This window comes from Eschrichtius robustus, chromosome 2 (assembly GCF_028021215.1).
Source record: "Eschrichtius robustus isolate mEscRob2 chromosome 2, mEscRob2.pri, whole genome shotgun sequence".
NCBI classification, from domain to species: domain Eukaryota; kingdom Metazoa; phylum Chordata; class Mammalia; order Artiodactyla; family Eschrichtiidae; genus Eschrichtius; species Eschrichtius robustus.
The window spans coordinates 55,305,778-55,326,534 of record NC_090825.1 but is presented as its reverse complement, the minus strand read 5'-3'; the positions used below and the strand labels follow the sequence as shown (position 1 = coordinate 55,326,534).

Sequence of the window (20,757 nt, the reverse complement as noted above, 5' to 3'; positions counted from 1 at the left end):
TCAAAAGTAAGCTTGATGCTGAAGACCAAATAAAATAAAATAAAATAAAATAAAATATATGGAGGGTAAGGCAGAATGCCAGTATACTTCCAAATTCCATTCTAGGGTAATAAAAAAATCTATTCTCTTCAAACTGATTCCATACTTAACTCAGCTGCTGGTGTCATCTTAGGGGCTCCAGGCACCCAAACTACTATGCACTCAGAGTGGATCTCTACAAACTCGGCCCCCTAAGTGGCGGTGGAGGTTGGAGATAAAACTTTGAACAAAAATTTCCCAGCAGATAAACCTTTAACTTAGAACGATCAAATTAGCTAAAGGGAAGGTTTATTTTTTTGGTCTACAAAGGAACTCGGAGTTCTAGAATTATACACAGGAATGTTAATTTATCATCCTTAGGCAAACTACATCCAAGTCCTTAACAATATCCCCAACATCTCTCTCTTGTCATTAAGGTGAATTAGACTTAGGCTTCAGGGTAACCTAAAACCGCAACAGGGATACTATTTCAATAACCTGAATGGCACCTACTCTAGGCCAGAAACTCACTGTGAGGTTTTTCACACCACATGTAAAACAAAATCTAGAGGCTTTATCAGTTTCACATCCCCCAGCGAAAGAGATCTAATAATTATAGGCAGGAGGAGAGACTGAGAACCACACTTAGCTCTGCTATCAATCTGTAATACCCTTCCACCTCACCTAAACTTCAAAACCAGAAATAGGAAAGAACCACATTCTGCCTCCACCTATAAGGCAGAGATCAGTCTCCAGCCTTTGTGAAAACTGTTGGGTTTTTTTTTTTTTTTTTAAGGCAAATGGCACAAAACAGTAACTGATTCATAAACACATGCAAATACTCACTTTTTCAGACTCATTCTAGCAAAAGAAGGAAGACGCTACTTACGGTGTTGATTTATAGGAAGACTCTGGATATAGTCGCTTCTCGTTCACTTTACCATTGGAAGAGTAGGCCACGGGGCTGTCCACTCTCTCCACGTAGTCAGAAAGGGGAGGAGGCATGTCTTGTGTGCCTGCAGAAACGTTTTTAACCTAAGGAAACAGTCCCAAGAGACTCAGTTATTATTTAGCCTGTAACATAAAAGGGGGAAGAAATGAAAGAAAAATATCATATATAAAATTATCTAATATTTATCGGGCTCATTAAATATTATTAACCTATCTGACTACCTTGTTATTATCCAGTGTTAACAGTCAAATCACAGAAATGGTGCTATTGTTAGCTTAACAAATCCAGAATCAATTACAAACAAGAAAAAAATCCAAATTACCTGATCCTCATCCTGATGTGATTAGGTTTAGTAATTATCCACCCCATCTTAGGAAGACTAATCTCATTTTATCCGGCCTAGGTCTGAGTTAGAACGAGAATTTTCATTTCTAACAAGTTCTAAGGTAATGCTTATGCCGCTGTCTGGGCACCACTCTTGGAAAACCACTAATCTAGGACAAAGAACATTGATTCTTCTCAATCCGTTCACCCTAAACATGGAATGTTAAAACTACGTTAAGGGGCTTCCCTGGTGGTGCGGTGGTTGAGAATCTGCCTGCCAATGCAGGGGACGCGGGTTCGAGCCCTGGTCTGGGAAGATCCCACATGCCGCGGAGCAACTGGGCCCGTGAGCCACAATTACTGAGCCTGCGTGTCTGGAGCCTGTGCTTGGCAACGAGAGGCCACGATAGTGAGAGGCCCGCGCACCGCGATGAAGAGTGGCCCCCACTTGCCACAACTAGAGAAAGCCCTCGCACAGAAACGAAGACCCAACACAGCCATATATACATACATACATACATAAATAAAAAGAATGTAAGCAGACAAGAATAGCATTAAAAAAATAAAAAATAAAAAAAAATTTTTAAAAAAACTACATTAAGAAGCACAAACTGATTTCTACTATGGTTCTTTAATAACAGATTTGTTTGTTCTCCCTTTACTTTCTCAATGGCTCTATCACTAACAGCCTATACAGTACAGTCACAGCATCACTGCCTTCCCTCTCTACCTTTCTTATTCCATTCTGATGTGTGAGTGAATGTGTTCTAAGAAGTAATACACATTGGAGATGATGCCTTGTTAACGTGAAAGGTTTCCCAGAGAACCTTTGGGAGAAAGTTTTGTATATAAATAAGCATAGCCAATTAGAGTCTCAACATTACCTGTTAGATGTAGTAGGTCCAACACTCTTGAAATTTCACCTAAAAATCTTCACATTATTGCATACTACTCTGCCAGAAAAATAATAACTGCTAAGCCCAGACAAGTCATTGAGTTGGTTTGAAGTCAAGGAATAAAACTAAGGTGTGGGGGGAAAAGAAAAAAAAACTTAAAATAACACTAAAAATTATTTCTGTGAAAAAGAGCAACTTTTCAAACTTAGGGAGGGTGGGACTGCTTTAGCTTGGTGATGAGCACAATGGCATCCAATTACCTGGGCTCACTCCAGATCTGCGAACTACCCAACTACAAGTTCTAGAAAGCCTCAATACCTTCATCTGTAAGAAATGCGGAAGCTCCCTGCTTCATAAAGTTGTTTTGACAATTAAATGAGATGACAAGGTATCACATTTAGCACAGGGCTTTTATGAACACAGTAAAGACTCAGAAGATGCTGGTTTCTGGAATTAAAGCCATTGGATCTAAACAAAGAATTTTTACAAGTATTTGAAGGGGATGGCAGACTTTTAATTGGATTATTTTGCTATTATAAATCTTCGCAATTAGATTCAACATAGCGTATGTCCCTGCCACACACACAAACTTTACATTCTCTTGTCCGTCAAGCATAGCATTAAAACGTGACCTGCTCCTTTCCTGTCACTGCACCATCACATGTCAAAAGATATTTACTTCCCCACCCCTGAAGTACATAGAGATATTTAATCTTGATTGTTTAATATTCCCGTGAGTCAGAAAGGAATGGAATCACTTCCTTCTGAAAGTGGAATTTGGCAGCAACTGGGAAACCAGGGGGTGGGTTGCCAGGGAGTGTGCTCAGATCCCACCACAGGGGGGCCGGGTGGGAACCATTCTTGGCACCCACTGAATTCCTGAGGACTTGACACCACCGCCAAGCGTCACAGGCAAATACCTGGCCAAGCCAAAGGCGTAGTCTTATTCTGGAGACTTCAGATTTAAAAGACCTCCCTTTCTTAAAAACCCATTTAACTCTTCTCTTTGCAAATTTAGCAGAGGGTGCAGAGCTCATGGATTTCCTACTGACCCTGGCAAACCGGAAACCAGAACCTGACAAAAGAGGTGTCTGGGTGTCTTTGCAGAGACTTCCTACTGCCCAGAATGGAAATGTTCTTCCCCCTTTCTTTGCCAGCTAATCCTTAAGTGGACTTCAAGTCCTGGCTCACTACCAAGTTGGGATGGTGCCACTACTCCCGGGGGCCTTCCACAAATGTCCCTGCTGGGTGAGGCGCCTCCCTGTCCTCCTGTCTCGCCAGCACCTGGGCACACAAACCTCCCAGCAGAGCACATGTGTACTTCGGACAGACTGTTTACACACAGAGTGACGCTGTTCCCACACCTCTAACTTCACTGGGCTGCTCTTAAAGCCACCACTGTCTGCCTGCTTACCGCTTGCCACATACTGAACTGAGGGATCATTTCGTAGGTACAACCTTACAGGTAAATACTATAAGCAGATAAGTTAGGGGGTCCCTGGAGAAACAGAACCAGGAGTGGCTTTCTTGGCATAAGAGAAGCCATTTTGTGATCTAAGCCTGGCCACCATCCTCACCCTTGAACAGGTCTCAGTAACTTATGATCTTGAGGGAACAAAGGAATGCAGGAACAGGGAAAAGGCACTCAAACGACAGTGCAGTGATAAAGCAGAGTCCTAATTCCTCCTCAGGGGATACACATCCAAATATATCTTTGAGCTCTGCAGGTACTAAGGACCCCACCCAGCTGGAGGATGGAATCACGATGGTGCCACTCTTGACTTCAGTCAACTAAAGCTTGGACTCTGTGGACCTCTGCCCCAATGCTATGCTGAATTCTCCTCTGCTCAAGCCCCTTCATGAATACGCAAGTACCCTTAGCTTAAAACTTCCCTAATTTCGCTGTTCGGACAGACACTGCTTTGGAGAAGATCCCCGGTGTTCTCCTCACTTGCTGCAAGTAATAATAAATTCTTCCTTCTCCCGACCTTTGGCTTGGTTGTGTCTATTAGCTCAACAGCCACCAAGAGGTGAACCCAGTTTTCAGCTAACAATGCTAGTACTCCCTTTTCAGAAAAGAGGAAGCGAGGGCTCAGGGTGCTAGACAACTTTCCCAAGGACCTACACCTAATAAATGGTAAGGTGGGGTTTAAATACTTCAAAGCCTCAGCTCCAATCCACCGCCCCTCCCTGGGCAGCCTCCTACCTTCCTTCCTCTATGGGTCTTCAAAGCCCAGCCCAGTACCTGGCACAAAGCAGGAGCCCAGAGTTTGCTGCATAAAGGTTACTTCATTTATTACTGTTTTACTTCTACACTGTGTGTATCCAACTGCCTTATCAGATGAGCTGCCCTGAGCTGACGTTTATCTCTTCGAGTCAGCAGAACTAGACTAGCCCGAACACTGACTTCACCCTCCAGCACAGGTCTTTCATTACTTCAACCTTTTTCACACACGTGCACAAAAAATTCCAAGGCCATGCTCGCTTGGGCAGAACATACACTAAAATTAGAACAATACAGAGAAGATTAACTATTAGCATGGCCCCTGCGCAAGGATGACATGCAAATCTGTGACGTGATACATAGTTTTGGAAAAAAAACCACCCAGCCAGACTCAAAGGTGAGTAAGAAGCAGCCTTTGGGGGCTTCCCTGGTGGCGCAGTGGTTGAGAATCTGCCTGCCAATGCAGGGGACACGGGTTCGAGCCCTGGTCTGGGAAGATCCCACATGCCGCGGAGCAACTAGGCCCGTGAGCCACAATTACTGAGCCTGCTCGTCTGGAGCCTGTGCTCCGCAACAAGAGAGGCCACGATAATGAGAGGCCCGCGCCGCGATGAAGAGTGGCCTCCACTTGCCGCAACTACAGAAAGCCCTCGCACAGAAACGGAGACCCAACACAGCCATAAATAAATAAATAAATAAATAGATAGATAGATAGATGATAGATAGAAGCAGCCTTTGTCCTCGAAAGGAGCTTAAGTGTCTAGAGGCAGAAGCAAAATATATTTGTAAAACAAGGAGTAAGTTCATTTTTTTCCTTTTATGCGTCACGTTTCCCAAAAGAAGATAAAATATTACTTTTTCTCATGGTACCAACGCAAAGTGAGTATAAACCTGCTGCTTTCAAAGGACAGTGGGAGGAAGCGGGGAAGCCCCAGTGAGGAGGGACCAGTAGTAGAAATTTATGAGTCCTCAGCCTGTGTTTCCTATGATGAGAAGAGGGATTTGAGACTCACTGTGATTACTGATAGGATCCCAAGCCAGTCCATAATGCCTGATGATGTAGCTAAAGTTCTTTAAAACAACAACAACGAAACAACCCTACCATTTTAATAACTATAGCAAAATTTTAAAGATTTAGAACCTGAGAAAAACTCGGCTTAATTCTGAACAGCAAATGGTGAACAGTTTTCCTCAAGTAACTTGAAACTAGCTCTACGAAATTAGGGGCACAAGAAAGCAAAGTGAAAAAACACAAATGCAGGAAGATTTGCCTTCTACTAAGCACTGAGGGGAAAGGAAAGTCTGAGAGTCAAGCAAACGTTGGAACTGCTGCTGTGAAGCCAAGAGAAGCCTCGGGCCTGGGGGGCTGATCCGGGGCTCCCGCCCGCAGGTCCTCCAGCGGGGGAGCTGGGGTTCGGGGGCAGCCGTGGGGCGGAAGGGCACCACACGTACAGAAATCCACACGGCAGCGCCCAGCTGGCCGCTCTTCACTGGGATCTGCCTGAAGAGTTCCTGGCCCTAGTGGCACCCTTGCCGCACAGACAGACTTTACAAAAAGGGAAAGACGAGACAGGAGAAGACAGACCCTTAACCAATCAAAGAATGACACAGGCAGACTCTAGAGACTAAATTCAAAAAGGACAAGCACTCTCACAGACCATGTTTAAGGAGTATGAATTATTAATTTAAGGGGACAGGAAACGTTTTACCAAGATTCACATTCCAATCAAGAAAGAACTAAAGTGTTTCTGAAATGTCAAAATGAAATAAATTCAAGTGAAATAATTTCAAAAGATCTTCACAAGAGGTAGTTATAATGAGGACAAATTTTTTTTTTTTAAACAAGAGGACAAATTTTTATTCAGAATTTAATTATACTCATTAGAAGTGTTCTAAGGCTTCCCTGGTGACGCAGTGGTTGAGAGTCTACCTGCCAATGCAGGGGACACGGGTTCGAGCCCTGGTCTGGGAAGATCCCACATGCCACGGAGCAACTAGGCCCATGAGCCACAACTACTGAGCCTGCGCGTCTGGAGCCTGTGCTCCGCAACAAGAGAGGCCGCGATAGTGAGAGGCCCGCGCACCGCGATGAAGAGTGGCCCCCGCTTGCTGCAACTAGAGAAAGCCCTCGCACAGAAACGAAGACCCAACACACCCCAAAATAAACAAATAAATTAATTAATTAAAAAAAAAAAGAAGTGTTCTATGTCACTTGTGAAAAAAATCTTTGTTAACTAACCGTCTTTGGAGAATTAATGAAAACATCGTACATCCCTGTGGGGTGCCAAGGGGAAAACAAAGAGGGCGACTCAGAGCAGCTCTCATCCCAACACCTGTCAGCACGGAGCCGTCCTCCCCTGGGACCAGGATGGAGCTGCACGATCATGCTTATCAACGCCACTGACTCACAAGCAGCCTCTCCACCCCGACTCCTTGAAGTCAGGGATGGAATAAAAAAAAGGTCAAGAATGTTTTTAGGTCAATTCACCCCTGTAAAACAAAGTTCGGGAAAAACCTTTCTCTCCACACAAATCAACTGCATCTGGAATGAGTACAAGCAAAAAGGAGCGATGACAGCCACGCCCCATTTTGCTCTTCGTTCCTAGCTCACACAACACGGGAAGAGAGTCAGACTAGACCTGCATCATGAGAGGGAAGTTCATGTGTCAGGCAAAACCTGACCCCATTTGTTCCTCACCATTGCCCGGTGAGACAGGACTATCTCCATACTCAGATGAGGAAACTGAGTCTCTAAGGTCCAATTAATTTGCTCAAGGTCACACAGAAGGTGACAGGGTAGAGGGCGGATGTAAACCCGGTCCACCTGACTCCCAAGCTCAGCTGTTTCTGTTTCTGTTTCTGGCATGACAAACTGACACCTCAGTAATGTAAATATGGCTTGAGGTACCCATCTCATCTGGGCACTGACTATTCCCAGTAAGAAAAGGAACCATTCTCATTGCCTTAACTCCTCACCACATCCGAATACGATAGGATGTGAATCCATTCTGAAGAGTTTTATTTGCCTACTGGACTATCATTCTAAAAGCAGCTTTTGACACAAAATTGCTATGATATGTGTTTAGTCATCGGGTTCCTTTTGTTTAGGTCAGAGTGTAGGAACACCACCCTCAAAAGGCAAACAGAAGGGGTTTTCCTGCTTGGTAATTAAAGTGGAGAAGTATACCAGACATCAGAGGGAGGGGCGCCTTCATCTCAAAGTACCATCTCCAGTTTTACAACCCGAGGTCCACCTTCCCCGGGCCATGTGCCCTTGCACTACAAGTTTTCAAAACACTAAGTGGTCCAACTCGTTTTTCCCGTTTTGATATTTTACACTCACAGATGCTCCCCCAACAAGAGCCTCAAAACTGCCTCTGGAAAGTTCCCTCAGACTTTTCTCCACCCTTGGTGGCTTGAAGGCAAATGCTCCCAAACAGACTAATCCCACAAAGGAAGAGATCATGGACCAGGCTTGGGCAAGTCTGATTAATTTACGTTGATCAGATGGCTCTGGGGATTTAGCAAACACCATGTTCCCTATCCAAACGCAGGCTGCCCACAGGGAAGTCCTAACATACACCAGGCAAAGGTGAATCCTGAAGCTCCTAAGAGCCAGTGAGCTGTTAGAGCTTTGGGAGGGGTGAGGTGAAGAAGCTTACACTCAGTAAGTGATCCCATTCGAGGCCCCTTGCTCTAGAAAGGAAAACCCTGGTTCAGCCTGCATTTTAACACTCGTGTATCTCATGCCAGCCTCCCCAGCAGGTGTGCCACAGGCACAGTACACCTTAGTCCTCAGAGCCCATGCCAGCCACCACCTAGGGTTCCAAACCCCCTTCAGTTTACTGTAGTACTCCATACAGCCTCAGCATTTTCTAAGTATGCCATGCCTGGAAGAGACCTTACGCATACCTTAACTCAGATCTCACTGGGCTTGCGGTATTATAGCTGCAACCTATGGAACAGTGGTTCTCAAAGTGTGTTCCCCAGACCAGTAGCACCAACGTCACCTGGGAACTCTGGGAACTCAGAAATGCAAGTTCTCAGGCCCCATTCCAGATCCACTGCACAAGAAACACTGCGGGTGGGCCCAGCAAGCTGTTTTAACCAGCTCTCCCTGTGATTCTGATGCTTGCTAAGGTTTGAGAACCACTGATGGAGGACGGTTTTCCTCGACGTCACAGACAACTGCTCTGTTTAGACCATTATACCTATAGTTAGAATTAACTCTATTTAGTGCTGGAAATCTAGGAATCCCTGCATTCAGAAAGCCACAAAGACACTCACCAGCTCTAGCACACATCCTACCTCACCTTCCATTACAACTCTCTACACCAGCCCCTCACGATGCCCTGGACAGACAGGGCCTTCCGTCCTCCACGCTGCTGGGCTCTGAAGGTCAGTCCATGGATAGGACACTTCCATTCTTGTTCCATTTCATGCCACCTGAGACCACAGATGATAGCGAAACCTTTCCCAGGGTGAGAGTCCAGTATACCAATTGTCGGCAGCCCACAGAACTGCTCTTACATTAAAGAACACTTGTACTTACTGGTTGAAAATAAGAAAGCTATTCGAGTTTCTTCAGCTGTCTAACACTGATTACCACCACCGCCCTGTGCCAGTCACCTGCCCCACCTGGACCTGGTTCCCTGCTCCTGTGTGCAAGGAGATGATACGCAGAGCCTGTCTACACCCTTCAAAAATACATCTGTTCTTATCCAGCAGCAAGCTTACAAGTCAGAGGAAGATTAATAGTTTAACAACTGCGACCAACATTAAATGTATTTATATTTTGGGTACTCTTACCCAAGCTCCCTTATTTGATGCCATCATTGCAAATACTAACAATTATTACTCTGGCTAAAATTTATTGGGCATTAATAAATTATGTGCTGGCCCTGACCTAAGCCCTTTAATTGTTACAGGATCAGCATATACATGCTGTAGGTGGAACTTCTATTTTCCCCATTTACACATGAGAAACCTATTAAATGAACAGACAAAGTGATTACCTTCATCAGAGTCCAAGGATACCAAAAGCTACCCAAGGCTGACCACAAAGGACAGGGTCCAGGACCCTGACCCCTCTCTACACCCAGACCTGATCATCCTTACTAGCTCCTACCTTGACAGGTAAATGCTGGGAACAATGCTATAACAATGCTGCATCACAATGTCAAAGCCTTAGAAACTTCTAGAAATAGGCTACCTAAATAATACACTTACCTTTTATTTTTAGTTATTTTATTTATTTATTTATTTATTTATTTATTTATTTATTTATTTATTTATTTATTTTTGGCTGCATTGGGTCTTCGTTGCTGCGCGCGGGCTTTCTCCAGTTGCAGCAAGTGGGGGCTACTCTTCGTTGTGGTGTGCAGGCTTCTCACTGCAGAGCACGGGCTCTAAGCATGAGGGCTTCAGTAGTTGTGGCATGCAGGCTCAGTAGTTGTGGCTCTCAGGCTTTAGAGGGCAGGCGCAGTAGTTGTGGCCACATGGGCTTAGTTGCTCCGCAGCATGTGAGATCTTCCTGGACCAGGGCTCGAACCCGTGTCCCCTGCATTGGCAGGCAGATTCTTAACCACCGCACCACCAGGGAAGTCCCTACACTCAGCTTTTAGATCTAAACATTTCGTACTTAAAAACAGGATCTTGTTTAACAACCTTTATTTACTACTTGGTAATAATGAAGAAATAGTTTATGGCATGGTCTCTCCAAACTTAGTTTATTCTTGCTTCTGACATAATCATGTGGCATAACAAGAAAAGGTGCAACTTAAGAGACAGACAGAAAATACTCCCTGAGAACTGGCATGCTGATTTGTGGTAGAGATAAGCACTTTACACATACATTATCTCATTTTAATGATAGTTCTATTAACTATGAACTATTTCCCCCAATTCTACTGGCAAAGAAAACTGAGGCTCAGAGATCTCAGAGAAAAAAAAAAAACACACACACCAAAAAAAATACAAGTTATAAAGGCAAATGTAACACTTGTCCTGCTGGTTAGTACATCAGGCTTGAGACAAATTACTGAAGCCCTCTGCAAACCTCACTGCCCCTTGTATAAGAAGAATTATTCACACTGTAAAGATGTACAGAGTGGCTACGCCTATAATGGCTACTTAGGAAATGGTGGTTCTTACCTTTCTTTTACTGTGACTTTTTAAAAAACTTTATTGCCAAAATTAAGACGTGAAGCTCAATCCCAAGTCAGCCTGATGTACTATACTGAAAAGAGCACTGAGAAACCAGAGTCCAAACTTCTAGCCCTGACTCATCAAATCACCACCAACAAGCCTCCTTCTTACTACTGTGTCTACCTCGCAGGTCTTCAGCTTCCTTTGTGTAAGTTCACTGAGACAGACTGGATGACCTTACCCCTAAGGTCCCAGACTGCTCTCAGATTCTGTTTTCTTTCACTTTACCAAAGCCAAACCAAAAGTTATTCACAGGAGCACCTGAAACTGAAGTGCATAACTTTCAGTTACTATTTCACCAGAATACTGCAGGTACCAATAAAAACTAATCTCAAGTACACACATTTTACAATCAACTCTTTAATATTTACCATAGGTGTGTGCTTTTCCAAAGCCAGACCCCAGTTCTAAGTATTTACTCTAGAGAAAATGAAGATGTATGTCTTGATATTTATATTTATGACCTTCTGGAAATGCAGGTGGGGGAAGAGAGATTTGAACACAAAGATTAACATGAAATACTCATCTTCATGGGCATAAGGGTATCAGCCCCTCCCAACTCAGCTCCAGCACTCCTGGCTGAATAGTCCCCCTACCAGCATTCTCAGTGTGTTGGCAGGACACAGCTCCTTAAACCACAGTCCCCTGCTGTTCTGTGAGGCCAAGCTCAAAGGGGCAGAAAGGGATCTGAGTAGCGTGACACCCTCCCGGGAAGAGCCAGCAGACTACTGCGGAGCACTGGGGTGAGACAGGAGCCAGTGGAGTACTGAGGGGCACTGGGGTGAAGCAGGCACATTCAAAGCTGCTCAGAAACACGTCCTAAGCTTTTCAAATGGCACTCTGCATTTAAACCTGGTCAGATGACGCACACATAAAAAATAAAAGGGCAATTACAATTAATCCATGCAGCTCATATTCAGGTAGTAAGTATTAGCTACAGAGCAGTTTCTCTAGAAACCATCTCCCCATTCCACACAGTAATTGTGGGAACTGCCACATGCTGGATTATGTGAGAAGGGCCCTGCCCTTGGGCACGGTGGGTTAGTGTGAGGATGGCCGCCTGACCCAAGGCTACTTATTCATCAGGGCCCCTTCCCCAGGCAAGTCTTAGACGAAGCACTAATATGAACAACTCAGGAGCTCTAAGTAGCTGCTTTCTGCTCCCCTTCTCCATGCGAAAATGAAGCCTACCAGGCAGGAGGGAGTCAAGATGAGAAAGCAGATCCCAATGGACTTGAAGTCCTGATTTTAGCTGTTCATGAAACACAGCCACATCCCTACTTCTGTGGCTAAGTTGTTTCAACTCTTTCTAGGTTTTCATAAATCACCACCCAAAATCTTGCAGATATATTCCTCTTTTTACCTATGCTAACTTAAGTTCTGTTTTTGTCAACTGTAACTAGTACTCATGCAACACCAAAATTCTTTTCTGCACAGCCAGCTGTTTTCCTTTCAATATCCCTGTAAGGCAGACAGCCATATATTACTGGTCTTCTTCATTTTCTCACATGCATCTCACATTAGTCTTGAGAGGCAGACCAAATAATATAGCCAATTTTATAGATAAGAAAACTGAGGATCAGAAGGGGTAATCTGTTTACCAAAGAATGCTGGAGTCAGGACTCAAACCCACAGCTTTAGGGTCCAGTGCTGTTTTCCCTCCACCAGGAATTCTCCCCAAACTAGACTTCCTTGACATACATATGGGTTAAAAATAACAGAAATGATCTACCTAGAGTCACAGCAAAAGCAATGAAGCCAGAATTCAAACCCTGGTATTCCACCTCCCTGATACACTGCTTCTATTAGACAGAAGTAGAAAAGACAGCATTACACAGCAAGAGAAGAAAGGGGAAGACTACCAGTCCCACAGGGCTGTTCATCTGAGACTAAACGAAGGGTCTCCTCTAAAGCAACGCAAAAACCCTGCAGAGCCTAGTTTTCTGGCCAGTACATGGTAACATTACTTAGGGCAACGGAGAGGAAGTCCACTCAGAGTGAGAACAGCTGAGGGAACCTTCTCTGATCACAACGGAACCGTTAGTTCCATTCCCAGAACTGAGAAGCACTTCAGTCATGCAATCAAGACAACAGAAAAGGGAAGGAACACGTCATGGTCTTTTCTAATTAAAGTAGGGAAGTCACTCTGGAGACAGGTCACCTCTGGGAGCAGGCAGAAGCAGGTAGGTGGATGGGAGAGTAAAAAACACATGGGGTAATGTAATGTAGACCTCGTATTGTTAATTCTTGGGTAGGATGATGGGTGTTCATTATGAAACAAATCAATAAATACAAAAAGGCTATGAATGGACCAAAGACGACAAGGTCATGAACCAAGAATCGGGAATAATTTATTTCTGTGTACCTGAAACCAATCTTAAAAAAAAAAAAAAAAAAAGAGACAGACAGAAAATATAATCACTAAGGCTTTCCTAGGAGCACATTGGCATGGAAATGCTAGACTAGGGCTCTAGTCCTGGCTTTGTTACATTATGTGAGCCCAGGCGTGTAAATTAAAAATGCCTTCCAGGGCTTCCCTGGTGGCGCAGTGGTTGAGAATCTGCCTGCCAATGCAGGGGACACGGGTTCGAGCCCTGGTCTGGGAGGATCCCACATGCCGTGGAGCAACTAAAGCCCGTGAGCCACAACTACTGAGCCTGCTCTCTAGACCCCGCGAGCCACAACTACTGAGACTGCGCGTCTGGAGCCTGTGCTCCACAACAAGGGAGGCCGCGATAGTGAGAGGCCCACGCACCGCGATGAAGAGTGGCCCCCGCTTGCCGCAACTAGCGAAAGCCCTCGCACAGAAACGAAGACCCAACACAGCCATAAATAAATAAATAAGTTAAAAAAAAAAACAAGCCTTCCATTTACATAACAGGTAAGTTACCTTCAACATCAATTTTCTCCATTTTCAAAAAAAAGTACCACATATTTACTGTAAGAAAATTACTTTTTACATAATTATTATGGTCAAAAATTGGAAAAAAACTAATATGCAACAACAGGGATTGGTCAAATACATCTCTACAATGGAATGTTATTAGAAAAGGTGTGTGGAACCAGAATTTCACACACCACTGATGGCTGTATAAACTCGTACATCTCCTTTGAAGGGCAATTTCTTACTATCTACCAAAGTTACAGACGTATGTATATACATACCCCTTGACTCAGTAATACTCCGTGAAATTTAGCCTATAGGAGTATATATATACACAGACATATATACAAGGTATACAAAGTTTTCGTTTTTTAAATCCTATCATTGTTTACAATATTAAATAATAAATATATCCAACAATGAGAGATTGATTACATAAACCACGGTACATCCATACCACAAAGAGGCTATGAAGTGGTAAGGAAAGATCACCAAGACACACTGCAAAGTAAAAAGGGGATGTGTAGACAGAATGGTATTATCAGTACACTAACTTCTGCATAAAAAAGCAGGAAGTGTATTTTTCTTTGGTTTTATTTTCACGAAATAAAACACTGAAGGGAATCACAAGAAACTAAGAAGAGTACGTACAAGTGTGGAGAGAGGGTGAGGAAAGATACCCAGAAATGGGCAAATGGAAACACAAGGATGGCAGGGAGACTGCCTGAAAACCTGTTTTTTTGAAAAATTTAATTCTGGCCATAGGTTTTTTATTTATTTATTTTAAAAATATATTTATTTATTTATTTTTGGCTGAGTTGGGTCTTTGTTGCTGCACGTGGGTTTTCTCTAGTTGCAGTGAGTGGGGGTTACTCTTCGTTGCAGTGCACAGACTTCTCACTGCGGTGGCTTCTCTTGTTGCAGAGCACAGGCTCTAGGTGCACGGGCTTCAGTAGTTGTGGCACGCGGGCTCAGTAGTTGTGGCTCGCGGGCTCTAGAGCGCAGGCTCAGTAGTTGTGGCAGATGGGCTTAGCTACTCCACGGCATGTGGGATCTTCCCGGGCCAGGGCTTGAACCCGTGTCTCCTGCATTGGCAGGCGGATCCTTAACCACTGCACCACCAGGGAAGCCCTGGCCATAGGCTTTTTAAAAAGGGGTAATTAGAAAGCTTTTATCTTGCCAGAAAATACAAAAATTAAAACAGTACCACACCAACCAATGCAACAACCTAAATGAATATTATAGCATTATGTTGAGTGGACATAAAAGCACACAGGACGTAATTCCATTTATGTGAAGTTTAAAAATAGGCAAAACTAATTGATGTGATAGGAATAAGAGGAGTTACCAACCCCTAGAGGATACTAAGAGGCATGAGGAAACCTTGGACACTGGAATGTATTATATCTTGATTTAGAGGCTGGTTATAAATGGGCTTATACGTGTAAAACTTCACCAAGCCATACAATTAAATTAGTGCATTTAATGTACTTTACTGTGTGTGTATAGATATACATTACACTTCAGTAAAAATTTTTAACAATATCAGAATTGTTTTTGAGAAATATTTAATGTGATAAAAAGCCTGTATCATGTTAAATCAAAAAAAGGTAGAATTTTACACTGATAAGGACTAAAATCATACTTCTGAATTAGAGTAAGAAGTAGGAAGAGGAGGAAAGGATTAAAGAAAACACACCAAAAAGGTAACTCAGGATGGCAGAATTTTCTTTATACTTCACAGTATTTTCAAAATTATTTAGTTAAAATAATCATATTCTTTTAATTCAGAAAAAGTACTAATTAACCTGGGGTTTGAGGACATAATAGAAAAAATAAAGATCTACAACTTTAAAAGAGCCTTTAAGCCTTTAAACATTTAAAATACAACAACATTGGTACAAACTTAAGTGAGTGACTGACTACAAAGGACCAGGTTAACATCCAAACAGTGTGCAAACATGGCCTGTTTATTTTACAAAGTACAAGATATCCAGAAAGGGGAGGGAAAAAAAAACAAGCCTAAAAATCCCTAAGAAGGGGGTGGGGAAAAAAAAAAAAAAAATCCCTAAGAAGGCAGAGAAACCATTGTGCCGGAGATTCAGAGACAGGAAATTAGAAAATTACACATTTTCCCACAGATAATACAAAAGGACTGAAATCTGCTTAAAACTCTGAAGGCTCAGCTGTTGAGGTGCCTTTGCTCTGGGGGTTCTTATCTTAAAGATTTTAAAAATTCAAGAAAGGCAGTAAGATTTAATTACGAATGTCAGGACCTACCCCAATGTGTAGGGAAGGAGTAAATTTAGTAGGTAATTGTTCCTCTAGTAAGTTTAGTAAGATACCACCCCTGCACCCCAAACAATCCATTATTAGCTGTATGGAGAGTATCTTGTCTTAGTTCTCCACAACTAGAATTCAAATTTTAATTCTCATTTAGTACAAGTAATTAATTCTAGATTCTCTTCCATTATTTCAACTGGAGATAATTTTTATGATATTACTTTCTAATGACCAAAAGGAAGAAAAAACACTAATCCACTCCACTGCCAGGCACTTTATTTTATTTTGCTTTATTTTTTAATTAATTTTTTTTTTTTTTGGCCATGCCACGCAGCTTGCAGGATCTTAGTTCCCCGACCGGGGATTGAACCCGGGCCCCGGCAGTGAAAGTGCCAACCAAGTTCTAACCACTGGACTGCCAGGGAATTCCCCACTTTATTTATTTTATTGGAGTATAGTTGATTTACAATGTTGTGTTACTTTCTGCTATACGGCAAAGTGATTCAGTTATACATATACATATAGCCACTCTTTGTTAGATTCTTTTCCCATATTCTACTCAATACTCTGTAACGCCAGGCACTTCGGATGCAGCATCAAACATTTCCACTTGCGCAGCTATGTTATCGGAGTGAAACCCATTCGAGCAGAGTATTGCGTAAGAGCAGAGAAACCTGAGGAACAGTCTGCATCTGGTTGTGGAAGTAAACTGAGGCAAGAATGAAAATGTGGGATTAGTTCAGCAAAGCAAACCTGGGCAGGTGAAGGGAGAATGGAAGGTAAAAGCACAATACCTGTGACTAAAACTGCCTCCCAAGAGCTTATTCCCAATAGCCTTCCTTAGGCATTTGAGTTGGGGGAACAAGGGAAAAAAGGACATGAGGAATTTTCAAGTAATTAAGTACCGCATAAAACATCAGTGTACTCAAAATCCTATGTCTACTATTCAACAGATGATTACTTAGTTTCATATGACGAAACATTTATTACTACAGAGAAACTATGATGTGTGAAACAACCTACAGGCTGGCTATCACATTTCCAGGGATTCAGCGAGGAAGCATTATAAAAATAACGTCTCTTTAAAAGTTAAGCCCTTTTGGCTTTATTGTCATCATCACCTCCGTAAGTTATTATGGCTATCTTTTGTCAAATTATCCAAAGTACCTAGAACTTATTAAACTTTCATGACAGTAAAATCAGATGAGAAGCCAAAGTTCACTGGGACTCTAATATTACTGGCACTGGTCTCTCTTGAGTCAGTTTTTTAGGCTCTCCAAACCTTAAGTAAACAAATCCAACAGCCAGGGAAAACTGACACACCCAGAAACTCTCAGTGAAACCTTGACTTCACAGTTCACAATAGACTGTCCTATTCCCTCTACAGGTGGCCTTGCCTGGAGCTAAAGGTCAAAAGAAAACAATCCCCAACACCTTCACACTTTACGGCGGCGGGGGGGGGGGGGGGGGGGGTGGTTGTGGAAAATGAGGAAGAAAAAAACAACAAGCAGGCTTCAAGGAGAGGTCGGGAACACGGGCACATACGTACCATACCTTCTGTTTTTCCTGACTGCTTCGTCTTAGTACCTTAACTAGAAAAATTTCATCTACATTCAAATTTCTTCAAACATCAGATGGACAGGATGCTAGAGCTAGGAGCCTTCAAGATGATCAGTATCTTCAGCCCCAACCTGGCCAGCAGGACCCACCCTCAGCCCACTCCGCTCTACTCCCACAGGCCAAAACCAACCTACCCTGGAACCAGGGTCCAGGATTCTCAACTAACCTTCATGGCAAGAAACCAATCTGCTCAAAGAAACCTATGAAGGCAGATTCTGAGGCTGCTCTCAACAACATCCTAACAAAGTGTTTCTAAGAAACAAAGTTTGGAACATCCCTAAAAACAGGTTAGCTATCAGGAATATGCATTTGGGAGGTATTTTTGGTAAGAGGGACTTTCTGCACTTCAGCAAATCGCATCATTTAGGAAGCAACCTACTGGTAGGATTAACAGTATATGCAAAAAAAAAAAACTGCCCTAATCTGTCTCTGCCTTCACTAAAGGATTTCATATGTCAATATTAGTACAGAATTAGTCCCTGTGATTCTCCAGGCTGTTCCACATGTAAAAAGTTTAAAGACCTGCCACCTGCTACCACCCCAAAAACACCCTTGCCAATCTTGACCAAAGACAGTAAACGTCCTGAGCAATGGTATTTACTTCCAAAACGATCAGCAGGATAATAAAAAGGAAGGAGAGAGGAGATGCTTTTGTTTTCCAAAGCCACGTTATTTCCTTCGTGATTTCTTTAAAAGCCATTTCTTCTCAGTGCCTAGATCCACTTCTTAGAAATAGAAATCTGGCTTTTACCTGTAGCAAAACCATGTCCACTCACCCCACTTTCTTAACATTCGAAGTAAAACCTGAGGCCACAACTTTTGCAATATACAAAGACAATAATTCTAAAAATAAAGTTTCACAAAGCAGTATAGGTCAAATTTAGAGACAAATCTGGGGGTCTAATAAAAAAACTGGACATTTACTGACTTTCTTAAAACACTTACCCACTCTTCCACATTGGGGGGCTGCTCATCATAAATACGTTCCTTGTCCCACAGAATATTTGACTTGTCATACTGGTCCATCTTTCTTCGAGTTTTCACGGCAAAGAAAATTATTAAAGCAAAAGCCACAATAACCATAAACCCCAGCACAATGGCAATGGCCTAAAAAGAGATGAAAGATATTGACATATTTAGCTTTTAATTGCTTACTTTATCCCAACCCACACTCTACAAATACCTAAGGCCCTACTAAATATCTATTGTTTAACTGCTATAAAACTGATACAAATGGTTACATTTTAGAAATATAAAACCTAGCCCAAACTAGTTCAGCTAAGGCTAGCAACACACTCACACTCACACACACACACACACACACACACACACACACCCCAACCTTGATTCAATCCTTGGAATGAACATAAATCCCTGTTTTAGAATTATAGAAAACTAGTTCCAAAGCCTGAGCACCAAGGGGCCATATTTTCATAAACAGATGAGAATGGCCAATAAATTAACTCATCACTGGTATACTTCTAAAGGGCTGGAAAATGTTATTCTCAGAAGTAGTTTTTTGTTTTTTTTTTAACATCTTTATTGGAGTATAATTGCTTTACAATGGTGTGTTAGTTTCTGCTTTATAACAAAGTGAATCAGTTATACATATACCTATGTCCCCATATCTCTTCCCTCTTGTGTCTCCCTCCCTCCCACCCTCCCTATCCCACCCCTCTAGGTGGTCACAACGCACCGAGCTGTCAAAAGTAGTTTTAAGTACCCAATCATGCTTATAGCCTTGTTCGTAACACAAGCCTGGCACAACTTTTTACACTGAATGTAAATTTCAGTCTTACCATAAATTATGCAGATACACTCTAACCAAGCTATAAATTAGAGAGAATGGGCTAATGATCCATTTAGTCTGTTAGGTTCCTCTGTTTTAGGTGTCTTTTGTGTGCTTACTAGAAGAGCCTGTGACAAGGAAACCCTACCCCTGACAGTTCTCCTAGTGTCTGACAGGTATGTTAAGTGGTACACTGGCCTGGAGGCACTTGGGAGTTGAGACAGGTACCAGGGCTCTGGCCTGGATGTCTGGTAATGGGTAACAGGAAGCTCTCTTTGCAGCTGTCTATGTAACAGTGGTATCCTTTTTCAAAGAATACAGGTTTCAGGTAGTCAGAGGACTAAGAGGGATGTCAGTATGGTAAGAAAGGAATACCAGCCCTCAGCCCTATTTACCACAGACACTCTGAATGTCAACAACAAAACTCTGAAACCTATATTTCAGTCTTCAAAATAATGGTAATTATTGGAGAAGGTCTAACCCCCAAAAAGAGACTCATCCTGGTAAAAGAATGAAAATTCCTGGGTCAGTGTACAGAGAAAGAAAAAAAGGAAAAAAGATTAGTAAGTTAGAAACATTTTCTTAATTAGGATGACCCATGGTTACTGAAAAGCAGGGTTCTCCACCCCACCTGCACATTTGAATCACCTGACAGCTTTCTGAAATACTGATTTACACAGTGAAAATTAGAAAACATTTTTATAAGAAATTAAAGAAGACCTAAGTAAATGGAAAGACACCCTATGTTCATGGATCAGAAGACTTATTGTAAATATGACAATTCTTCTCCCAGCTAGGATTTTGAAGGATTGCGTTGATCTACAAATTCAACATGATCCTAACATTCATGTGAAAATGCAAGAGACCTAGAATCTAGCCAAAAGAATCTTGAAAAAGAACAAAGTTGGAGGACCCCCACTTCCCAATTTCAAAATTGACGACAAAGCTACAGCAATCAAGAAGTGTGGTACTGACCTAAGGATAGAAACACAGGTAATGGAAACAAATTGAGAGTCTAGAAAAATATCGTCACATTTATGGTCAACTCATTTTTGACAAGGGCATGAAAATAACTCAATGGAGAAACAGTCCTTTCCACAAATAACACTAAGACAACTGGATATCCACATGCAAGAAATGTTGGACCCCTTCCTTATAACATGCCCCAAATTAACTCAAAATGGATCATGGACCTAATTGTTAAGAGCTAAAATTATAAAACTCTTAGAAGAAAACATATAGGAGTAAATCTCTGTGACCTCAAATTAGGCAAAGTGTTTTTAGATACGACACCCTTTTGGGGTGCAAAAGCAATGAAGAAAAATTAAATTAGACCTCACCAAAATTAAAAAACTTTTGTGCAAAGAACATCATCCAGAAAGCGAAAAGAGAATGACAAAATGGAGAGAAAATATTTGCAAATCATATTATAAGGGACTTGTATCCAAATATATAAAATTTCTTACAACTCAATAAATATCCAAATAGCCCAACTAAAAAATGGGCAAAGATTCTGAATAACCGTTTCTCCAAAGAAGATATACTAATAGCCAATAAGCA

General features: G+C 42.3%; 1 protein-coding gene and 1 non-coding gene across 4 annotated transcripts in view; one reads left to right on the top strand and one right to left on the bottom strand.

The window, feature by feature from the left end:
• The window catches only part of OCLN (occludin), a 45,863-nt gene that overhangs the window by 11,128 nt on the left and 13,978 nt on the right, over positions 1-20,757 (bottom strand). For all 3 annotated transcript variants that reach the window (XM_068533282.1, XM_068533292.1, XM_068533300.1), the window contains exons 4-5: positions 18,354-18,515; positions 908-1,053 (exon numbers count right to left, since the gene is read on the bottom strand). In XM_068533282.1, coding sequence (XP_068389383.1) covers positions 908-1,053; positions 18,354-18,515 — 308 coding nt within the window. The remainder of the gene's footprint in view (positions 1-907; positions 1,054-18,353; positions 18,516-20,757) is intronic.
• On the top strand, positions 4,670-4,781 carry LOC137760311 (U6 spliceosomal RNA). The gene has a single exon (XR_011073275.1). It is a non-coding gene; the product is annotated as a U6 spliceosomal RNA (small nuclear RNA).